Source organism: Rhinolophus ferrumequinum, chromosome 26 (genome assembly GCF_004115265.2).
Source record: "Rhinolophus ferrumequinum isolate MPI-CBG mRhiFer1 chromosome 26, mRhiFer1_v1.p, whole genome shotgun sequence".
Classification (NCBI taxonomy): Eukaryota; Metazoa; Chordata; class Mammalia; order Chiroptera; family Rhinolophidae; genus Rhinolophus; species Rhinolophus ferrumequinum.
Window position 1 is genome coordinate 25,770,297 of NC_046309.1, and position 23,536 is coordinate 25,793,832.

The 23,536-nt window shown below is 41.1% G+C and overlaps 1 protein-coding gene across 8 annotated transcripts in view; it reads right to left on the bottom strand.

Moving 5' to 3' along the window:
* The window catches only part of ST7 (suppression of tumorigenicity 7), a 249,212-nt gene that overhangs the window by 19,563 nt on the left and 206,113 nt on the right, over positions 1-23,536 (bottom strand). For all 8 annotated transcript variants that reach the window (XM_033098862.1, XM_033098867.1, XM_033098864.1 and 5 more), the window contains 3 exons: positions 17,876-17,948; positions 16,332-16,434; positions 711-861 (listed from right to left, as the gene is read on the bottom strand). In XM_033098862.1, the coding sequence (XP_032954753.1) occupies positions 711-861; positions 16,332-16,434; positions 17,876-17,948 (327 nt within the window). The remainder of the gene's footprint in view (positions 1-710; positions 862-16,331; positions 16,435-17,875; positions 17,949-23,536) is intronic.

The following is a 23,536-nucleotide window of genomic DNA, read 5'->3' on the forward strand; positions in this document are numbered from 1 at the left end:
GTTACTCCTCCCAGCTGGACTAGACGCTTCTCCAGCACAGGGACATGTGTCACCTGTGAGTAGGGCCGCCTCCCCTTCCACAGAGCAGGGCGCCCAGCACATAGCGGACGGCTTTGTCCCTGCAGCCACCTAGCAGGCTTGTAATCACTCACTCATGAGCGCCACACCTGCCACTGGACACTCGGGTCCAACGGCCGCTGCTCTTGTTTGGAAGCACAGCTGCTACTCGTTTGTGTTTGGCCAACCTGGTTCCAGGAAAGGGTAACTGTGGCTCTTTAGCCAAACCTCCCAGAAAGGCATCCAAAAGTGGTACTCAGAGCGCAGCCAGAGGCCTAAACCCAGGCCAAAGATTCCCATGATGCCAAGGGGCTGTCTCCAAAGAGGGTTTTCCGTATATAGACTGCTCCTCAGCCGGAACATTCCAGATTCATCCCATTCATCGTATAAACTTGCCTTTTGTGCTGTAGAGATGGCATCCCTAGTGTAACAGCCACCACCAGTGGGGCACCAGAGAGCCTAAGCAATTAACCGTCTCCCAGTGATGAGACATCGGAGAGGAACAGTATAGCAACACCAATCCTCGGATTCATCATGAACACTCATGCTCTTTTTTTACAAGTTGTAATTTTTTTATTTTTCAATTATAGTTGACATTCAATATTATATTAGTTTCATCTTGAAAAATGTTAAAAAGAAAGAAAATTACTTACTGCCTTCCCAGGTACAATGCAAAAGGTTCAAAGCCCCTTCGACCCTCTTCCAGTGAGCCAGGTGAAAGAACGCATAGGCTATGGCTTCACTGTCCCCTCTCTTCAGGATGTGTTCTGGGGGCAGGATTAAGCTTTTCATTTCTAGGAGGTACTGAAATAAAAAAGGCAGGAGACAGACGTGTTAATACGAGTAATTGGGAATTCAGTATTGAAAACAGAGACGTTGAGTTCCCTAAAGCCACTATTCATAAGCATTTCGTCAAACCTGCACCCCCATTTCTACATTGGAAGGCAATTAGTAAAACACCCAGCAAGCCCAAGTTTGGTGACAGGCAATTAGCCTTGTGCTAGTTTACTACAGGGAACGTCACAGGCTTTCAGGCAAAGATACTCTAATCAAAGAAATAAGTGTAGACTCAAACAGCAAAACAGGAACATTTAGAAGACACCAGAATTTGGCACAACTTTGTAACCAGCATGAAAATATTTAAAACGGACGCATGAAGGTTAAGCAGTCAAACAACTAAACCGACTGCACTAGGGAGACTTGAGGCTGACGAGCACTGCCCAGTGTTTTCCCTCTGCAGGTCCTGGAGGAGGAGGACCCAGTCCTTCTCAGATGCTCAGATGCTGGAGGGAGGAGGGGTAGAGGCCTGGGCCTAGGAAGACCCAAGGGACGGGAGCAGTACAGACCCAAACTACAGTCAGCGTGCTTTCTGATCCTTCCCCCAACACTTGAAGGTGCTCAGCTCACACCTCTTCATTCCTCGCTTCTATGGGGGCGGGAGCACAGGGCAAGACTGGATATTCTTCCTGGGGGCTCAGAGAACACTAGGCTCCCATTTGTACTCTTTTGTGTTTACTAGAACACAAAGGGAAGCAAATTTAGAATGGTATTTTATATTTGCAAACATTAGCTTCTCTCTGCTGTCTGGCGTCTCTGTGCTGTTGCTACGCATTCTGTCCCCTCCCCATTCTCCTCCTACCACTAACCACCAGCACAACCCATTCGTCTCCTTTCAAATGGAGATCAGTAGACGACGGAGGATGTGTTTGAGTAAAAGGGACAAACACAGCAAAAGGAAGTGCTATGAGGAGAGATGCTCAACAATTTTAACATCACGAACAATTGTCTGTGGATTTAACTGTTGGTGGAAGTTTATGGAAGAGGGTGAAGAATGGAAGAATCCAGAAGTACCCAGTGGAGATTGTGATGCACCTCTCAGTGTTTCATCATCATCTGGTTGTGGACTTATCCACTGTGGGCTTGCTGGGCGCAGGTGCCTTCCAGCTTCCTCTCCTGTTGGCACACAGGGTACAGAGTATACTGCCCAGCAGGAGCGGGGAGGATACATTCAGTCTTCTTGGTTGAGCAAATGACACTTTCCTCACTCCCCATCTGATATCTGAACAAATGTCTAAGCCTCAGGCCTCAAAGAAGGAAGAGTAAGGAAGTGAGAGCCCACCCACAGAGCAGTGGAGACAGGGACAGCCAGCACACTGGGTGGGAGGCCTTCCTCCACAGAAGGACCTCTCCCCAGGCAGGGCCACGAAAGGTGTTTATTATTTTGATGGGAACGCCTCAAACGTGAGTTCCAAAAGAACTTTTTGGTCATACGCCTTTTTGAATTCTACAAATTACTGCTTTCTTCCCCCACCTTTTTTTAAAACAGGACAGGGCAAAAATCTTTAGGAAAAACACGACGATTTTCAATTACCTAGTAATCCAACTAACACTGTATTTATAATAAATATCAACCATGATGTAAATATAAAAGTAACTTTTATGTTCAGAGATACTTGGTTTTCCCCTCGTGATTTTGTTTCCTTAATAGAAGCCATTAAATTGTCTGTTGTCCTGTCTGTGATGATCTTCAAATACCCCAAGGCTATGAGTCATAAGACAGACAGAACTTGTAAAGTGCAATGAACTGTACTGATTCAGAGTAAGTCAGAGAGGGAAGACCATTTGGTCTTCCCTTAACGATATCTAAGAGACTCTTAATGATATCAAGAGAGCAAAGGAAAGGGAAAATGTCTTGCCTTCTGAGAGCCCTAGAATAAGATTTTGATTTCTGAGTTCTCAATTTATAGTCACTTTGCCTACCAAGTAGTTATGTTTTAAAGAAGGATCCTGCTGTATGAACTCGGACACAAATCAATATGAAAACGAGTAGCTGGTGTGTCCCAGGCATACAGAAATCTCTTCAAGTCCTCGAGAATCAGACGGTGACTGAAACAAAAGTGTAAACTACCATTCCTTTTATTTCTGATTAAGAAAAGCTTTCAAAGTTGTTTCATGAAGCATCTATGAAAGAACTCCTGCCTTAGCCTAAGAAATCTTCAGGAATAAGTGAGAAGAAGTGGGACTGGTAGCCACCCACCCACATCTGTGGGCAGAAGTTGAAACAAACTAGGGGATGGGGCTGAAGAAACTTGGGGGAGGGGGAATATTTTTAGAAAATTACCTACAAAGGGATAAATAGATCTGCATTGTCCAATATGGTAGCCTCCATCACATGTGGCGATTTACATTTAAATCAGTTAAACTAAAGTAAAAATTCAGTTCCTCAGTTCCACTAGTCACATTCCAAGTCCTTGAGGGTTGCACACAGCTAATGAGGCCGTGTCAAGCAAGGCAGAGACATTTCCATTATTACAGAAATTCTACCGGACAGCACTGCTGTGGACAGTGCAAGTTTCCAATCTTCAAGTAACTGAAACAATGTTTAACATGAAAACATTTCTCAGATGGCCAGGATATCAATTATAAGTGTATATCTACTGATTGAAAATACACAACGTGGCAAAAAGCTACAATAAATGTAATAAAACAGAAACTCCTTTAAAAGCATCGTTGGTCACCAAGGCATGTACATATATTGGGAAACAGTACTGCACGTGTGTGAAACGGACGGCTCACGGAGCCCAGGCTGAAGGTGGAGCGGTAGCCTCTGGGACGGGGCTGACAGCCCCAGATGTGGCTGTGACGCAATGCTGTCTCTCCCCAGGCTCCTGTGATGTTTCTGTCTGTGCTCTCCTCACATCCTGCCTCACATGACTTATCCGGGTGTCTCTCCCCTCAGCTTACTCCTAAGGTCCTCAAGAGCACGCATCTCATTTCCTAACTAGTTTCTCAAAACGAGCATCCCTGGTTTCATCAGCCTCAGGAGGCCAACCAAAGCAACGCACCAAGGAGACCTCGCTGCCTTTTCACTGCATCTACTTTGTGGTAGAAATAGGTTATGCTTGTAAAGGAGATTTATCCTCCTGTATCGTTCCAAACACAATGCTCGCTCTGACCTAATGATGTAGGCTAATAACAACATGTGCTGTTTTTGGCTGGGCTTAAAATGGCTGGCAGGATCAGTTCTCAGCATGTGCAACATTTAAATTAGAAAGGCATGGAACAACACTTCACATCTTACTCGTCAAGAGAAGAATAAATGGAAGAGGGCAGATCCCTATCCACAAGTATGCAGAAATCAATTAGAAAAACTGCAGCTCACAAATCAGAGAACACTCTCTGCCTGTCTGCAGTGGTTACTTGGCATCTGTTAGCTCGGCCAGCATTCTCTGCTGCTATCCTGCCTGCCGTCCTGCCTCTAACTTCCTTCCCAGATTCTCAAATCACACTGATCTTGAAGTATAGGCTTCTAAAGGTTTCGGAAGCAACTTTTCAAAATCTACTTGTCAGAATCCAGTTCCTTACGCCCAATATAGGAACACATGCATTTAGAACATACAGAGAGGCGTTGAGTATGCAGTCTTATGCAGTGTGAGTGGTGCCTCCTTATAGAGTGTAATACCGTGTTTCCCCGAAAATAAGACCTAGCCAGACAATCAGCTCTAATGCGTCTTTTGGAGTAAAAATTAATATAAGACCTGGTCTTATTTTACTATAATATAAGACCAGGTCTTTAATATAATATAATATAATAACATAACATAACATAATACCGGGCTCACACTCCAAAAGACACATTAGGGCTGATTGTCTAGCTAGATCTTATTTTCGGGGAAACACAGTAGGTACCTCCTTATGGAATGTGACCGGTGCCTCCTTATGAAATGTGAGCGGTGCCTCCTTATGGAGGTGTCTAAGCAGAGGCTGGCTCACCTGTCAGGAAAGACACAGGAAAGATTTGGCCCCTCAGAGGCCACCCCAGGTGACTGCTCAGGTTTTTTCTATTAAGGTCTGAAAATTCTATAATAATTTGAGTGAAAATGATCCAAAAGTTATCCTTCACATAGATATCAATGCCAAGGAATTAATTCATACCCGATTTTTGGATTTTCAATACCAACAATAGTAAAAGTCATAAAAATCATTAAATCATTTGCAAAAATCCAGGAGAAAGAACAGGTTAATTAAATTACAGCACATTTAGATGATGGCTATTAAGTTGTTCCCCAAAATCAGGTAGTAGTAGAATATTTATTAGCAGTAGTAGAATATTTATTAGCTGATGATATAGTAATAAATGAAAAATAAAGTGTACCACACAGATTATGATTTTGGTAATAAAAATGTACATGTGGCATTAAAAACATTGGAAGGTCACAGACTGAATGTTAATGGTGGCTGAATATTTGATTTTACAAGAAATTGATTTTTTTGTACTTTTTCAGATCTTTCCAAGTTTTCTGTGTTAAACATTTTTATTTACCTCTCTCTCAATCTATGTCTATTTATATGTTTATATAATACACACACATGCATATATATATATATATACATAGTATAATCAAGAAATACAGTGAAAGTTCAAATAAAAAAATTTATTACAGTAAGACATATTGCCATTAATTCCCCTCAAAATACTCCCTCTCGCTTTGAACACACTCATCCCATGGTTCTTGCCACTTTCTGAAGCAGTTCTGGAAGTCCTCTTTCATGAGTGTCTTTAGTTGCACTGACGTGGCTGCCTCGATGTCCTGAATCATTTTGACTTTGGGGAAGAGCCAGAAGTCACACGGTACCAGATCCAGTGCATAAGGAGGATGACGACACATAGTCATGTTTTCATTGGACAGAAATTGCCATAGACCAGAAGTGATGTGTGACATGGTGCATTTCTGTTGTGATCACAAAATACGGTGAATGCTGCTGCCAAGTGCCATCTAACGGAAAGGCAGGGATTTTCAACACGGGAAGAGGCGCGTCGAACCTTAGTAACAGTGTGTGACAAGTTTCAACTTGCTCGGTGCCATCAGTTGGATGAGAGCTACGGTTGAGAGAAGATGTGTCTTAAAGTGTGCCATACATCATCCTCCATCATGACAATGCTCCATTTCACACTTTGCTTCTGGTATATGGCAATTGCTGTAAAATAAAAACATTACAATGTGTCCTCATCCACCTTATTTACTGGATCTGGCACCGTGCGACTTCTGGCTCTTCCCCAAAGTCAAAATGATTCAGGACATGGAGGCAGCCATGACAGTACAACTAAAGACACTCACGAAAGAGGAGCTCCAGGACTTTGTACTACAAAACCTATTTTGTAGACTTGCATCAAAAATACAAAAAGCGAGCCACACAGAAAAAGGTGAAAGGGATTAAGAAGTATAAATTATCAATTATAAAAATAGTACAGCATACAAAATATAGTCAATAATGTTGTAATAACTATGTACTGGGTATTAGATGTATTGGGGTGATCACTTCATAAGACATATGTGTCAAATTGCTATGTTGTACACCTGAAACTAATATAATATTGTATGTCAACTGTAATTGAAAAACAAATGTAAAAAAAAAAAAAAAGCAAACCACACAAACAGAAAAAGATAACCAGAGATTGTTTTTTTGTACGTCCATGTGCTTTGGTGCAACTGACTGTAAAAGAGGCCATAAGCCCAGAAAAGCATTTCAGACACATCAGTAAAGAGTTCAGAGAGTAAAACTAGTGCTATTTGGAACACATGCTACTATTCTAGTTTCCATGTTGCCTACTCCCTGGACTCAGTAAGACCCACACTGGAATAGCACAAAACTACTGCAAGTCACCGGGGCTGGCTCAGGTCATGCTGTGATGGGGACGCGGGGACACAGAGCCACAGCCCCGACCCCACTCCCCTCATGTGCCCTCTGCCACCTTAAGCCACTGTCTGTATCCCCCTCCGCTGTTATGACACCTTGGGTACGTTATTTAATTTCTTTCAACCTCAGCTTGATTGTTTGTCAAAACAGAATAATAAAAATGCACATCTTGCTGTTTTAATGTTTGAAGATGATATGGGATAATAAATGGAAAGCATTCGTGCAGCACCTGGCACCTAACTGCTCACTAAATACAGCTGTTTCTGCTAACAAAGACATGAAGTGCTCAAATTGCTGCGAAGGTGAACTGTTTTTGTGGTGTGTGTCCCACAGACAGTAAGTGTCTCCAGGTAAAGGCCTTGAGTAATTCCATAGCAGCAGCAGGTCAGCCTAAGAGCACTGGCTCCTGGGCACCAGCCGGCCACGATGGGGTCCAGCATACAGCCGTGCCTGGACGTCTGCAGCTCCTCAGGGGCTCTTCACAACGTAACTGCTCCTGCCTGCTCCGATTACCTACTCACCATTTACCCTGCTCCATTCAAAGACATATGAGTGTCCACAGTGCATCCAGGGAAAGATCTGGGAGTGCCCAGTGTACCCTGAGCGCACAGGTCTGGGAGCATCCACAGTTCACATCAAGGGCATGGACAGGAATCAGACCAGGTTCTGACACTGGTGATCCCGAATCTTTGTAGGTGTGTAGGTATGTAGGTGTAGGCATGTGTGTGAGTGTGTGTACAAAGAAACAATAAAATTCAACATGATGACTCCCTGAGTAAGACGTATATACTTAGTACTTAGGAAGCACGTGGGGAGCATCATCTCTAAGAAAGCTCCACAGGAAAAGGACAATATGAGTTAGTCTTATTAAATAAACAAGAGTTTACCTGCAAAAATAAGGGGAGGTGGGAGCAGCTGCAAGGCCGGGCGGTGGCACGAAAGCGTCAAAGGGCATAAAACGTGCTGTGACCTTCAGGCACTGGAGTACTAACAGACAGTAAGTGCCAACACTGGCTAACCACTAACGTGTGCCAGACGTTGTCTCAGGTACTCCTTACAACCCTATGAGAACACTACTATTATTCCTATTTCACAGATGGAAAAATGGAGGCTTTGGGGATGTAAGTAGATTTCCAGGGTTCAACAAGTTGTATGTGGCAGAACCTGCATTGGAACTCAGGTTTTATGCTACTCTTCAAGGGAGTGAAACAGGAAAAGTAGGTTGGAAAAGGGCTTCCATGATATGTGGTCTGACAAATAAGTTCATGAACTTGTTGCTACGATATTGCTAAACTTTTTTGATATCAGAGGGATTATTCATTATGAACTTGTACAAACTGGACAAACAGTTAGCCAAGTTTATTATTTGAAAGTGCTGAAAAGGCTGCATGAAAAAATTAGATGACCTGAACTTTTCACCAGCAATTCATGGCTCTTGCATCACGACAATGCACCAGCTCACACGGCACTGTCTGTGAGGGAGTTTTTAGCCAGTAAACAAATGACTGTATTGGAACACCCTCCCACTCACCTGATCTGGCCCCCAATGACTTCTTTCTTTACCCAAAGATAAAAGAAATATTGAAAGGAAGACATTTTGATGACATCCAGGACATCAAGGGTAATACGATGACAGCTCTGATGGCCATTTCAGAAAAAAGAGTTCCAGAATTGCTTTGAAGGATGGACTAGGCATCAGGGTCGGTGCATAGCTTCCCAAGGGGTGGTACTTCAAAGGTGACCATACTGTTATTCAGCAATGAGGTATGTAGCACTTTTTCTAGGATGTGTTCATGAAATTAATTGTCCTACCTCGTATGTTCTACAGTGTGACCTTTACCCTGAGTTACTCTGTGGATTTCAAACTTTGAGACAGAAAAGTTAGCTCAGAGTAAAAAAAAGAAACTTAAAACAGAGTATGTGAAACTGATCTAAGACACATCTGTGAGGGACCCTGGGGAGGGACCCAGCAGAGGTCTGAGAAGTCCTTATGGCTCCTGGGAAAACCGTCTGAAAACTGTTGCAGTTGGCAATTGGTAAGTGAATTGGTACAGCCTGTGGTTTTGAAGGAAATGGGCAAGTTGTGTGTAGGACCTCGGACGTGGAAAACACTGAAGTTAGCCAAGTCCTGGAAGCTGCTGTCATGGCCCAGGGGAGGGGGTAAAAAAACCAAGGAGGGGGCTTCCCCAGAACTTGGCGCCTGGTTGAATCTGAGGGTGAGGGAAGGAAGAGACTATAAAATGTCTAGTTTAGGAAACTAGAATAATGTGAGATGATTAGCTGAGAAAACGACGCCAGAGGAGAAGGAAGAGGATGAGCAGCGGGGGTGCCTGCGAGCCATGCCTGGAACAAAGGCCTGAGGCAGCTGGCTGTGCAGGCTGGAGCCGGCAAGAGAAGCGGGGCCACAGACTGGGCTGTGCTGGTCCGGCAGAAGCTGAAGCAGTGGGAGCGCGGCCGGTCTCCCAGAGGGTGTCCAGCACCCATGCTCCCCAGACAACCAACCTGAGGGATGGGCGGGGGAGGGACCTGCAGAAGCAGAGCGCTCAGAGAGGCAGCTGCAACACAGAGAGAAGGTGGCAGGGAACCAACACGGCCTCCAGGTAGAAAAAGTGGTCAGTGGGCACAAATACTGAAAGGAGATGAAATAGGACGAGGTTTGACAAGAGGCCAAAGGATCTGGTGACAGACGGGGGTGGCCTTGGTGGCAGTGGTCTTGGTGGGAAGCAGCTACAATGCTTTTTGTTAAAGAAAGAGACCTCTTAGAAACTTTCTATTCTGAGAAATGTGGCTACAAACTGGTTTCTTCTCTCCTCCTCTGGGTCATATTTTCACAATTACTTTCTCCTTAACTCTAATCCAAAAAAGCTTTGGAACAGAATATGACTCAATTCAAGGAAACTTATATTGAAATAATATTTCTGAAATGTACCACTGATATCATAGACAATCTGCCAGGGTATTTTGAGTTTTTGCTTCCAAGCTTCAAGCATTTTTAAATGCTAAAACCCACTATACATTTTGTGTCCTAAATTGGATTAAAAAGCAATTTTATACTCTGTCAATTAGCTTTACCAATATAGGAATGGAGGACTATGCTAGCGTTTGCATGAAATAGAGTTTCCATGTTTCCATCACTCTAATCGGGTCCTGCGGATACTCCATTAGCATATACAATTACCAGGATGTTTTTTCCCACAAGACTCCTGAAATCCCCATGAAATTAGACTTTCTAGACTAACATGAGTTTTTTTTTAAAGTAAATTTTTAATGGGAATGCATTTCTGTCATAACAGTTTACATTCTTTCCTCTTTCTTTTCTCATGACTTTCTACACTTCCAGACTTGTAACTTAGAGACTAAATATCTATTAGGGGCCCTCACTTCAATATTCTGTCAAATGCATGCTGCCCTGTTGGTAAAATGAGCTTCGGAGCGTGGTGAGCCCCCTTCCCCAAGCACCCTCAGGGACTGTCCCCCACTCTCCTCAGGCTGGGTCCGTGGGTTCATGGTGCTGGGATTTTAGGCAAGATGAAGACGAAAGCTTTCCCCCATTGGTGTTGGTGATTTTTCTTGATTTTTCTCCCTCAACAGCTCCACCCACAGCACCAGCCTCCCAGGAAGATGGGGCTGGGTGTGGGGCCTCCGGTGGGGTTGTGCTGTGGTGGTGGTGACGGGCCATACATTTCTGTCATTTTCTAAACTCAGTGCAGAGGTGCCTCGGGGTTGCTGGGCATCTGCCTTCTCTTTCAGTTTCCACCACAGCAGTTCTACTGTTACTCGCTTTGTCCATTAAGATTTCGCATAAGATTGTATTAGGAGGGTAAAATGTTTATTACTTAAAAAATAATAATAAATCATCATAAGATTGTTTGTTTTTGCGGCAGGGAGCTGGGATGGCTATCCTAACACAAGAATATAAGACAGAGGTCGAAAATGGATTACTTGAATCAGCCACAAGCAAAGGGCTTACCAAACAGTTACAAACTGGGAATTCCTGAAGACAATAGCTGCAGCTAGAACATGCTAGAACCTACCCTCAAATCTGGAGGCCTAACGTGACCTTGTGGGCACTCAAGGTCAAGGGCATTGTAGTGCCACTATTACACTCTCTGGTTTTCCTTCTTCAGACTAGGGTGATCCGAGAAATACCTGTTCATGCATGTCTCTAGGAAGCCTCTATTTCCACCTGGCCTGCAAGTGCAGAAATAGATCTGAAGGTACCAGGAAGAGGTGATGAAGGGGACAGCACCTACTGAGCACCTACAATGTACTGGGTGAATTACACAAGGTAATTCCACTTCTCATCAGCCCTATGAAGCCTTTATTTTTATCCCCATTTCATCAAAAAGGAAACAGGCAAGGAGCTCATTAAACCCCCACTTCCCACAGTTCCCTCCGGCCCATGGACAGAAAGTAGGGGGAGTCCTTGATTCACATAATTTGCAACCCTTTCACTGATACGTCCCAGGTCTGTCTTACTTTATGTTGCTACCGCTGGCTCCATCATTGCTATTAATGTTTTCCCATAACAGGAAGTCTACATGATTTGCTTACTATTAGTGGTAAAGAAATGCAAACCAAAAGAACAGAATTCCATTTGTACCTAATAAAATCATAAATGTTTTTTGTTTTCCTTCTTTCTTTGCTCTTTTCTGTTTTAAACAAACTGCTCAATGCTGGTGAGAGTACGATGGAAGAATGGTAAAGGAATCACCTGCTGAAGAGAGTATAAACTTACAGTCTGTTTTTGTAAGCAATTTGGCAATAAATATCAAGAGCCTTAAAGTGCCTCTATATATGACTCAGTAATCCCCATTCTGTATATCCATCCTAAGGAAATAATCCTAAAGGACAAAAAAACCTTTATGCCCAAAGAGGTTCACTATCGGAGTTGACCACAACCTGATGTCTACAATAGAAGAAACGAGAATTAAATCATTCTCCTCAACAAATGGTGCTGGAAAAATTTGATATGCACATGCAAAAGAATGAAATAGGACACTTATTTTACACCACACACAAAAATAAACTTAAAATGCATTAAAGACTTATATTTAAGCCTGAAACCATAAAGCTCCTAGAAGAAAAGAGGATGAAAACTTCATAACATTGGTCCTGACAATAATTTCTTGGATATTGCACAGGCAAAAAAGGCAAAAATAGACAAGTAGGATGACATCAAAATAAAAAGCTTCTGCACAGCTAAAACAATCAGCAGAGTGAAACAATCAACAGAGTGAAAAGCTAACTTATGCAACACGAGAAAATATTTCCCAACTATATATGATTAATCCAAAATATATAAAGAACTCCTACAATTCAATAGCAAACGAACCTCAAATGACCCGATTAAAAAAATGGGCAAAGAACTTTAACAGCCATTTCTCTGGTCAACAGGTACATGAAAAGATGCTCACCACCACTAATAACGAGGGAAATGCAAATCAAAACCACAATGAAATTTCACCTCACACGTTAGGATGGGCACTATTTAAAAAAATAGAATATAGCAAGTGTCAGCAAGGGAGTGGAGAAATTGGAACACCTGTGCACTGTAAAATGGTGCAGCCACAATGGAAAACAGTATGGGGTTTCCTTAAAAAATGAAAAATAGAACTACCATGTGACCCAGCAATCCCATTTCTAAGGAGTCACCAAAAGAACTAAAAAAACAGGATCCTGAAGAGATATCTGCACCCCCATATTCACTGCAGCATGATTCATAATAGCCAAGAAGTGAAAACAACTGAAGTGTCCTTCAATGAATGAAGAAAATGTGATACACACACACACATACACACACACACACACACACACACACACACACACACACACACAATGGAATATTATTCAGGCTTAAAGAAGAAGGAAATCCTGTACTATGGATGAACCTGGAGGACATTATACTAAGTGAAAAAAGCCAGTCACAGAAAGACAAATCCTGCATGATTTCACCAAGATCTACAGTAGCCAACTCACAGAAACAGAAAGTAGAATGGTGGTTGCTGGGAGCTAGGGGACGGGGGACATGGAGAGACACTGTTCTGGTACAAAGTTTCAGTCACGCAACACGAAAAGGTTCTAGAGATCCACTGTATAACTGCATAGACTTAGCAACACCGAACTGTATACTTAAAAATTTGTTAAGAGGGTAGATTTCATGGTATGTGTTTCTTAGACAAAAGTCTCTTGTCTGGAAGGAAATCATCCAGACAAGAGTTACTGAGGATATTTGAAAGTGTTTGATGACACAAGGCTAAAAGACTTGGACTGCAATGTGAAGTAGAGGACAGCCTTTTCAAGGTCAAAGAACCATGGAAATCTGATGACCGTCCCCAAGAGGAACTAACCTTCCTCGTCTCAGAATCAGTCTCTCCCTGTGTGTCTCTCACGAGAGTGCACTGATTATGTACTTACTGTTTACTCCTTTTTGAGCACGACTGGGGGTGTTAGGATCTTAACGATACTGGTGATTTTCAAGAACTGGGTACACAGTTCCAAAAGGAAGAGTAACACAATGTGGTTTGCAACAGTGAGTCACAGGGCTGCTCCCTCTGTATAACCTGCTGCAACCTAACGCTGCAGAAATCTTCGTGTTTAGAATCTAACTGACTACTGAAGAGGCCATCCTTCAGAACAGAGACCCACAGCTTTTGCGGATTTTGATTTCCCCATCCTGCGGTGTGGTTGACAGAGGTACTTACTCCCTCCTCCTGTTTGCAGGGGGAGAGTGTTCCTAAGAGAACCCTCTGGAGTAAATATTTTTCACTGGACGTTGAAATATCAACTATGTACCTTTGCTTAATGGGATACCTGATGGAACTAAGCTGGACATTTATGGAAGGCAGTTCTCAGCTATTATATTTGGCATTTCTTTTCTTTCTGAGCAGACTATAATTGGATAACACAGCATGTAGGTACTGGAAATTCCCGTGGTGGGCCGCTGACAACTTCCTGTGCTCGAGAAACAGAAGCCATGCAAGCGTTTCAGACATGCTGGTATCTTGGAGAAATGTGAGTCTGTAAGGCCTTGCGGGCGCTAGGAAGCGATGTGCTGCCACCATGTGTGTGGTCCAGCCTGGGCTGGGCTGCCACCAGTGGAAGGTAACATTCGAGAGTTAGAGAACCCAGAATCCTGAATGGTTCTGCCGTTAACTGCTATGTGACCATGAACACATTATAATATTTAACCTCTCCAAACGTGCAGTTCCCTCATCTATGAAGCAGGGATAATAATATGATGTCTCTCACCATGTGGTTATGAAAATAAATGAGATGGCATATGGAGTTCAGTTCGCACTCTGCTTGGCACACGGGGAACATTCTAGAGAAGCCAATAATAAAATAACTGTCATAATATCATTGGTATGGAAAGGTGTCCTAGATAAACTTTAAGGCACTTTCTTACACCAAGAGCCTAAGAGTTTATATTTTTCATTGATATCTCGTTAGAATTAAGGCTATTCTATGCCTGAAAAGGCACCAGTGTGTGTGTGTGTGTGTGTGTGTGTGTGTGTGTACGCACACACGTGTGTGTTTACTAAAGTATTAGCAAGTAGTTCAATGAATAGCAGAACATGTATAAGAGATGTTTATAACAGCCTGCATATAGTACACATGTACCAGACGTCTGTGGTTAATCCTGAACATATGAGGCCAGTGACTCACAGGACATTTCCCCATGGAAATATCAAAAGAAGAGGATCTGGAAATAAGTTTTCCCTCAGAACAATCAACAACAAAGCAAAGTGGTGAAGAATCAGATTCCTACATACTCTATCCTTCCACCATTTAATGATCAGAAATTAGAGTGAAACAAAATATTTAAAATGCTTCCCCTTTAGAAGAATTCTGTTTTGCAGGGAGAATGCTGGATGACTGAGTCCAACTCTTCCGTGGTAGCCTCAAACTATTTCTTGAGGCTTTTAATACTCTCCGAGAGGCCCAACCAACCATTCAAAACAGCCTTATTTATGCTCATAGAATAGCTCTGCAATTAGAGAAGGCATTAAATAAATATTAATTGATGGCTTCAGTTTACTGTAATTCAGTGTACTATTTTCACGATTAGTTTTAAATCAAATTTGAATGAACATTTTAACTTAGCTGAAAAAATGCTAGATAAAGAGATATACTTTATACCACTCTGTCCAATACCTAAGTCTACAAATACTGTGTTGGTTGGTCCTTAACCACTGGCGCTAGAGGGGATGAATATGTCCTCTGGGCACCACGCTTCAGTTTCCTGTTTCGTGAAAAGATAAGTATGACCTCAGGGACTTAGCGATAAACCTTACATTATCTATCTCTGTCACTCTGGATATCAACAAAGTAAATTAAAGTAGGTGACTCCATAAATCATGTCACACACACACACACACACATCACACACACATACACATACCACACATCACACACACACACACGACACATCACACACACACCATACATCACACACACACCCCACACATCACACACACACGACACATCACACACACACCCCACATCACACACACACCACACATTACACACACACACCACATCTCACACACACACCACACATCACACACACACCACACATCACACACACACACCACACATCACACACACACACCACACATCACACACACACACCACAACTGCTCTTTTGCTACAGTACTGCAACAAAACAAGAAAAAAGAAAACGGTCTTCTTTTGCCATTTTTCACCAATGAAAGTCTTCATCAGACATTCTGCCAAGAAAATTATGCCTTGCAGTAACTGATATGAACTGCAGGAATAGTTTCCTACAGGTCAAAATGTGCTTTGTAATATTGAGAAACTGGAAATGGCCATCAGCAACGGGCCTATCACATAGTAGGTCCTCAAATACAGGTAAATCGTAAATACACATCAATCTCCTGAGTAAAAGATGACAGAAATCTCCTCTATCATGTTCTGACTCCCTTAAAATCAAAGTAAGAAAAATATATTAGCGATATCATAAAGTGGTATTTATAATAGGTAGTTTTATAAATTGGTCAATCTTGTGGTTAACAAGACAAATATTTCCTACTACATATGTCTACTAAAACGGCACTCACAAGTCAAAAGAAAAATACCCCTTCATACTTTGAGGTTTTCCTTATTACTTTCTTTCCGATACTAATTAACTATCATTTATTTACAGAGACTTAGACTGTCACTTTAGTCAATATTTTTTTTACCACTTTTACTCACAGTGAGGTTCATTTCCTAAGTTGGGTCTCAGTAAGACTGGAATGGGTGTGAAATTCCTGTCGAATGCATGGACACCTTTGGGATCTCCATGCTTTGCCAATTTCAGACTTCCCGACCTGGCCTGCCTACGCCAGGTCTATCAATCTACCCTTACTGTATAAAGTCTGAAAATCAGCCCCAAGCCTCTCGAATATAGGTATTGCTTAAAAATGAGCCTAATAACCGTAGATCTTACAGGGCCTCAGCATTCGTGGGTTGCAGTTCGTTTTGTACAACTGTTTGTGTTCGACACAGTGTTGTGGTCACTGCACCCCTTCTCCTCCATCCCGTGCGTCCCACAGGACCCACAGACCCACCTTGGGAACGTGAGGGTTGAATTCCACAGCTCGGTGAATGGCCTCCACTGCGTTCATCTCTGCCGTGCTCAGCCCCCGCCGAGACGCAGCCTCAGGAGAGAATCTGCAAAGTAGAAAGACAAACACCTTCCAGTTGGGACGACTGCTTGGGCATCAACCCAGAAAGGCACCTACCCATCAAGGGCCCAACAAACCACAGCAAGCCGATGGCAGGCCTTTCCAAACCTCCACTACACGGAACCTCGGAGTGGCCCCGCAGATGGAGGCCAACAAAAACCCCAGCAGAAGCAGAAAGTGTGCTTGCATCTGAAGGCAGAAGGAATTAAATTCAGCTGTCAAGTCTCTCTGTCTAAAGAGCTAATCTAAATTTTCTACGGGGTACCTGCTTAGGTCAGGGGTGGGGAAGGACTGACGAGGGCAGACAGTACAGGAAAAAAGAGAAAACTCAGTTACAGAAGAGCGCACTTGGTTAAAAACAGAACGGGGGAGAATTTTAAAGAAGGCTCCCAACCCCGTGTCAAGGCTGCCTGGAGGCTTCAGGCGCCTGGGCCTCCGCAGCTGGAGAGCCAGCCTGGGGCGTCCGGCAGGGGCGTGTGCAGGCCCAAAGCGCGGGCGAGACACCTGCCCGGGGAATGAGAAAACCAGACCATGCAATCTCTTTCTCACCTCACACCCAGGGCTAACTCCAGAGCTGTGCTTGGCAGGCAGACACCACAGGGGAAGCTGTGACAACCCTGGCCCTGCCCTCCCAAGCTGGAGTCGCTGTGTAGGGAGAAAAGATGTTGCAGTAGGTACTGGCGATCTACAGGATAAAAAAGAATGAAAGAAAATTACTTCGATTTTGAAGTGCACACAAACTTAACAGCAAACCTGGCTGACACAGCAGAGGCTGTTTCTTGTCCTGTTACCTGTTTTTCAGTGCGACAGAAGGACTGTATTGGGGAGGCATACGCGTTTCTGAACTCAAAAACGGCTAAGCCATCTACTCTCTTTCACCTGCCAGTCACCTAGGATGTTTATGGACATTCTCTATGCCACAGCCACCTGCCTGAGTCAGGTGGCCAACTGTGCCACTGAGACGGCGACTCAGAGGAAACAGATCTGGGGGCCGGGGAGAGCGTCAGCTCAGAACTGGAGAGGCAGAGTGACAGATGACCACACCCCTGCCATATTTGATGTCTGCTATGACTACTGCCCAGGCTTGGACTGCTAAAGGAAGAGGAATGTGCAAAAAAATGAGTAAAAGGAAGGCATTCTGTGTAAGACCCAAGTAGGCCTTTCGGTATTTATTATCTGGCCAAAAAAAAAAAAAAAAAACAAAAAAAGTCACCTTAGAGGCATGGAATTTCACACAAATTCCTCTTTAGGGACCCATACACCTGGGGATATACATTCCCTTCTAGTAATGAAAGAAAAGATCAGCAGATTTTGGAAAATGCATGGTCATAAGCAGGGGTGTCACAGACTAAGAGAAACTCTCAGAGGCAACACATCTTCCGAAGTGGGGTCCGGCATTTAGCACTGCACAGTCATGATTCACTTACTTGTCAGAGACAGCTCTTGCTTTGAGCAAGGCAGCTGTGTAGCATATTGTTGCCGACTTTGGTAAGCTTATATCTGTTAGAGAAAAAGAAAGTAGGAACTCTTGTAAGTCTGCAGAAACCAGGAGCAATGATTGTTAATATACTAGCATTTTAATCACGTAAGGCTAATAAAGCGTAAATTAAGAATAGTTTAATGCCCCCTCACAATATGACTTTTACTTCTGTGGATTTAATAAAAACTTCATGAGTTCAAATATATTTATACTTTAATGCATACAGTACACAGCTGTTCCTTATGTGGTATGTGAAACTAAAGTAATTCATATTTTTGTGAATAATTCATGTTTAAAATCCACCAGGCTGACTCTTCAGCAATCATCTTCTATTTTAAAATATGTATTTTCATGTTGAGTTTATTTAAACAGAGAATAGCTATAAATATATAAATTTAAATATTACATGAATACCCTTGATATCATGAAAGGCAAATAGGACCTCTTTGTAACATAAAAATTTCGCAAAGGCATACGAAATACTAATGTGAAGAAAAAAATACTATCTGGATTAAAAAAACACACGTAAAAAACCTTAAACCTGCTTTCCTCTGAATTAAACTTCAAGAACTTCAGATTCAGTTTTCGTTAAAAATGTAACATATATTATATATATAAAATATATGGGAAACCTTTATATATGTTTATAAAGATACATATTAAATCATTAGAAAACTATACATTTTCTATTTTATTCAAACCCATGGTAAATCCCCTTTCATATAAAGCCAAATTTGTCTCCCAGAACAACAATTCCTCTCAGTTTATATAGAAAATTTCAGATGGAGAGGTGGGAGCTGGTAACATGTCCAGGTAATGAGTTTCCATGGAAGTAAAAGCACAGGGGACACGTGAGGGTAGGTAAACTCAAAGAGGGTAGAACTTTGCGGGGGTGCTTGTTTTTATTTTTTAATCGTTTTTTTTTTTTATTTTTCAATTACAGTTAACATAACATACAATAGTATATTAGTTTCAGGTGTGCAACATAGTAATTAGACAATTCTATAACTTACAAAGGGATAAACTTAGTACCCATCCGACACCATACATAGTTATTACAATATTACTGACTGTATTCCTTATGCTGTACCCTGCATCCCCATGACTATTTTGCATCAACCAATTTGTACTCCTTAATCTCGTCCCTTTCTTCACTCATCCCCCAACCCCCCTCCCATCTGGCAACCATTAAAATGTTCTCTGTATCTATGAGTTTGTTTGTTTTCTTTGCTCATTTATTTTATTCTTTACGTTCCACATATAAGTGAAATCATATGGTATTTGTCTTTCTCTGTCTGACTTATTTCACTTAGCATAATGACATCTCAGTCCATCCATGTTGTTGCAAGATGGCAAGATTTCATTCTTTTTTATGGTTGAGTAATATTCCATTGTATATATCAGGTTGGACAATGAAGTTCACATACTCATCCTAAAAAAGTGCTACATACTTCACTGCTGAGTATCACTACGGTCACCTTCGAAGTACTCCCCTTGGGAAGCTATGCACTGATGCCAGTACCTAGTCTACCCTTCAAAGCAATTTTGGAACTCTTTTTCTGGAATGGCCATCAGAGCTGTCATTGTATTACCCTTATGTCCTACATGTCATCAAAATGTCTTCCTTTCAATATTTCCTTAATCTTCAGGTAAAGAAAGAAGTCACTGGGGGCAAAATTAGGTGAGTAGGGAGGGTGTTCCAATACAGGTTTCTGTTTACTGTCTAAAAACACAGACAGTGCCTTGGGAGCTGGTGCATTGTCGTGATGCAAGAGCCATGAATTGTTGGCGAAAAGTTCAGGTCATCTAACATTTTCACGCAGCCTTTTCAGCATTTCCAAATAGTAAACGTGGTTAACTATTTGTCCAATTGGTACAAATTCATAATGAATAACCCCTCTGATATAAAAAACGGTTAGCAACATTGTTGCAACAAGTAAGCGGACCTAATTGTCAGACCTCCTATGTACCACCTCTTCTTCATGCATTCATCCATTGATGGACACCCAGGTTGCCTCCATTTTTTGGCTATTGTAAATAATGCTGCAATGAACATATTGATGTACATGTCTCTTTGAAGTAGTATTTCTGGTTTGGTTTCTTCAAATAAATACTCTGAAGTGGGATTACTAGGTCCTTCTTTGTCTCTTGTAATAGCCCTTGTTTTAAAGTCTATTTTGTCTGATATAGGTATTGCCACCCGAGATTTTTTTTTTCATTTCCATTTTCATGAAGTATTTTTTTCCATTCCTTTACTTTCAATCTATAGAAGTCTTTCGATCTCAAGTGAGTCTCTTGTAGGCAGCATATGTATGGGTCTTGTTTTATTATTCATTCAGCTACCCTATGTCTTTTGATTGTTGCATTTAATGCATTTACATTGAAAGTAATTATTAATAGATAGGCAGTTTATACCATTTTGTTATTTGTATTTTTTTATATATATATTTTTTTCTTATTATTCTTAAAGAAGTCCCTTTAACATTCCTATAATGCTGGTTTGGTGGTGATGAACTCCTTTAGCTTTTTTTTTTATCTCGGAAGCTCTTTATCTGTCCTTTGATTCTAAATAATAGCCTTGCTGGGTAGAGTAATATTGGTTGTAGGTCCTCGTTTTTCTCACTGTGCTTATTTCATGCCATCCCTTCTGGCAGCAAAGTTTCTGTGAGAAATCAACTGACAGTCTTATGGGAGCTTCCTTGTAGGTAATTAACTACTTTCTCTTGCTGCTGTGAAATAATGTTTTAAATTATGATTCTATTTCTTACCAGTATTGTATTTCTTTAATACTCAATCAAATTTATATTATGACATAGAAATACCTTCCTAAATCAGGCCAGGTAAAAATATACCATTCCCAGTGCTGCAAAATTCACTCTAGGTTAGAGGAACTCTTAACAGCTGGAATGCCCTGTAAGTTTCTTTGCAGAGCTGTTTTCATCGTAGAAAGAATTACATTACAGTAGGAATAAAAAAGAAAGTCCCGTAAGTAACCAATAGACAGCAGCAGAGAAAAACAATTTCATAAAAGAAAGGCAATACCTCAGCCAATAACAAATATTTACCATCAATTCCAGCATGAGGAATTTCTCTTTGAGGGAAACTTCAAAGACATTGATAAAATACAAATAATCATAGAGAATACCAGCACAGAATTAAAAGGGAAAGGGGTCTTTGTAACCCTGATCTTATATATTATGTTCAAACAAAATTTTACCACCATATGTATAGTATAAAATAGTGTGTTTATCATTAAGAAGATAAAAAAATGTCGGACTCTCATGGATTTGTCTTGTTGCTTTTCCAACATCTAAATGTTTAACCATTTCCCAGTGTGGGAAATCAACCCAGGAATCAAATATCTTGTTTGCTAGGGTCCATTCATTGATTGTTATCGAAAGATATTTTTTAAAAATTGCAGGTAAAACACATTCTACTTCAAAGTTTAGACTTTTCTTTAAAAATTTCCCAAGTCTTATTTCTAACCTTCTAGGTGTGATGTGTGTTCCTTCTGTGTCAACCTAGCACCTATCTATGAAGTGGGGACCAATGAAAACCCCTGGGAAGGAGATAAGGTTGCAAACAACAGTCATAATTATTTGAAGGTGGCAGCATAAGATGGCGCCTCCCTTGACAAACTAAAGAAAACCTGTTAAGGATTTAGCTTCTCAATGAGAAAGATCAGATTGTGTTTTGATGGTTGCCGAATCAAGCAAAAAGACATATTCACCCAGTTGGAAATGCAGAAAAAGATACAATTGAAGTGTTCCAGCAGAATTCCCGAGATGCCTAATGAAAGGTGATCTTCAATCCAGAACCAGGCTCCCTCTCACCCATAGACAGTACATTCACAACTAAAAAAATGCAACAGAATTCTGCAACATTATGACTTTATAGTACATTTTCCCCATTTAAAAAAAAATTTTACACCTACTCTCTGTTGTATGTAAAAATGGTGACAATCACAATGCTTAAAAATCAAATAAAAATATATTTTAATTGACATAAAATGAGGAAGGGAGAAAATGAAAATACCCCATTCCCCACTAGTGGCATGCTCACACAATTTGTTATCTTTTTACTCCAGTAAGTTATTTTGCTCTCATCGTTTAACAAAAATAAAAATTAGCAAAACATTCTTGCAAAACTTGTTTATTTAGATATAGTTAAATATAATTTATTTAGATGTAGATATAGGGGGTGGGATGCCAACTCCCCATGCAATCGAAAATCCATGTATAACTTTGACTCCCCAAAAACTTAACTACTAATAGGCTACTGTTGACCAGAAGACTTACCAATAACACAAACAGTCGAGTAACACATACTTTGTATGTGACATGTGTTATATACTGTATTCTTAAAGCAAGCTAGAGGAAAGACGATGTTATTAAGAAAATCATGAGAGAGAATACACTTACAGTATGTATGTATGTATGTATGTATATATTGACAAGAATCTGCATACAAGTTGACTAGCGCAGTTCAAACCTGTGTTGTTGAAGGGTCAGCTGTATTTTCAATGTTTTTCTTTTAATTTTGTCAAAGCAGTATGTCTATTTGGTAATGGCAACTTGTCTCCAAGGAGGAATGAAGTACTCTGAAGAAACTGAATTCCCCTTCAGGTAAAGCATCTTGTTCAAATAAGGTTTTTGTTTACAATGTAGTTTTTAAAATGATGCTTACTTTTAGCAATATAAATAAAAAGCTGGAACGCTTTGCCCACCCAACAATTCCCTTCTGAGACTCTATCTTAAGGGAAATATTCATAACTGTGTATGAAGATTTAGCCTTAAGGATGTTGACTGTGACACTGTTTCCAATGGTGGAAAACTGGGGAGAGCCTAAATGTCCACGAACAGGACGGGGTTTAAGGTGTTGTATATCCAGGGGTGCCGTTCTAGGTGGTTCTTAACTCATATGGTAAAAAAGCATTGAATGACATGGGGAAATGTTGCATTTTTGTACATATATCAATAAGTAAAATAAATATACAAAAATTATGATCTCAAATATATTTCTCAAAAGCATTTATGTGCACAGAGATAAATAGACTGGAACTGTATATAACAAATATCAACAGTGTTTATTTCTGAGTGGTGGGATTATAGGCAATTTTTTTTCCTGCTGTTTATCTGTATTTCCAAAGCTTCCTGTAATATACATGCAATAAATGAATTTTTAAAACATAACAATGATGCTAAATGGAAGAAATCAGTTCTACAAATTGTCTGGGCAAATGCATTGTTGGAGTCAGACTTTGACAACATAGACATATGAGGTATGATCACAAAATACGGTGAATGTTTAAATAAAAAAAAATTATTACAGTAAAAGGCACATTGCCATTTATCCCCCTCTAAAGACTCTCCCTCACCTCGAACACACTTATCCCGTAAAGTTCTTGCCACTTTCTGAAGTGGTTCTGGAAGTCCTCTTTCATGAGTGTCTTTAGTTGTGCTGTCATGGCTGCCTCGATGTACTGAATTGATTCAAAACATTTATCTTTCATGGTCATTTTGACTTTGGGGAAGAGCCAGAAGTCACATTGTGCCATATCTGGTGAATAAGGTGGATGAAGACACACTGTAACGTTTTCATTTGACAG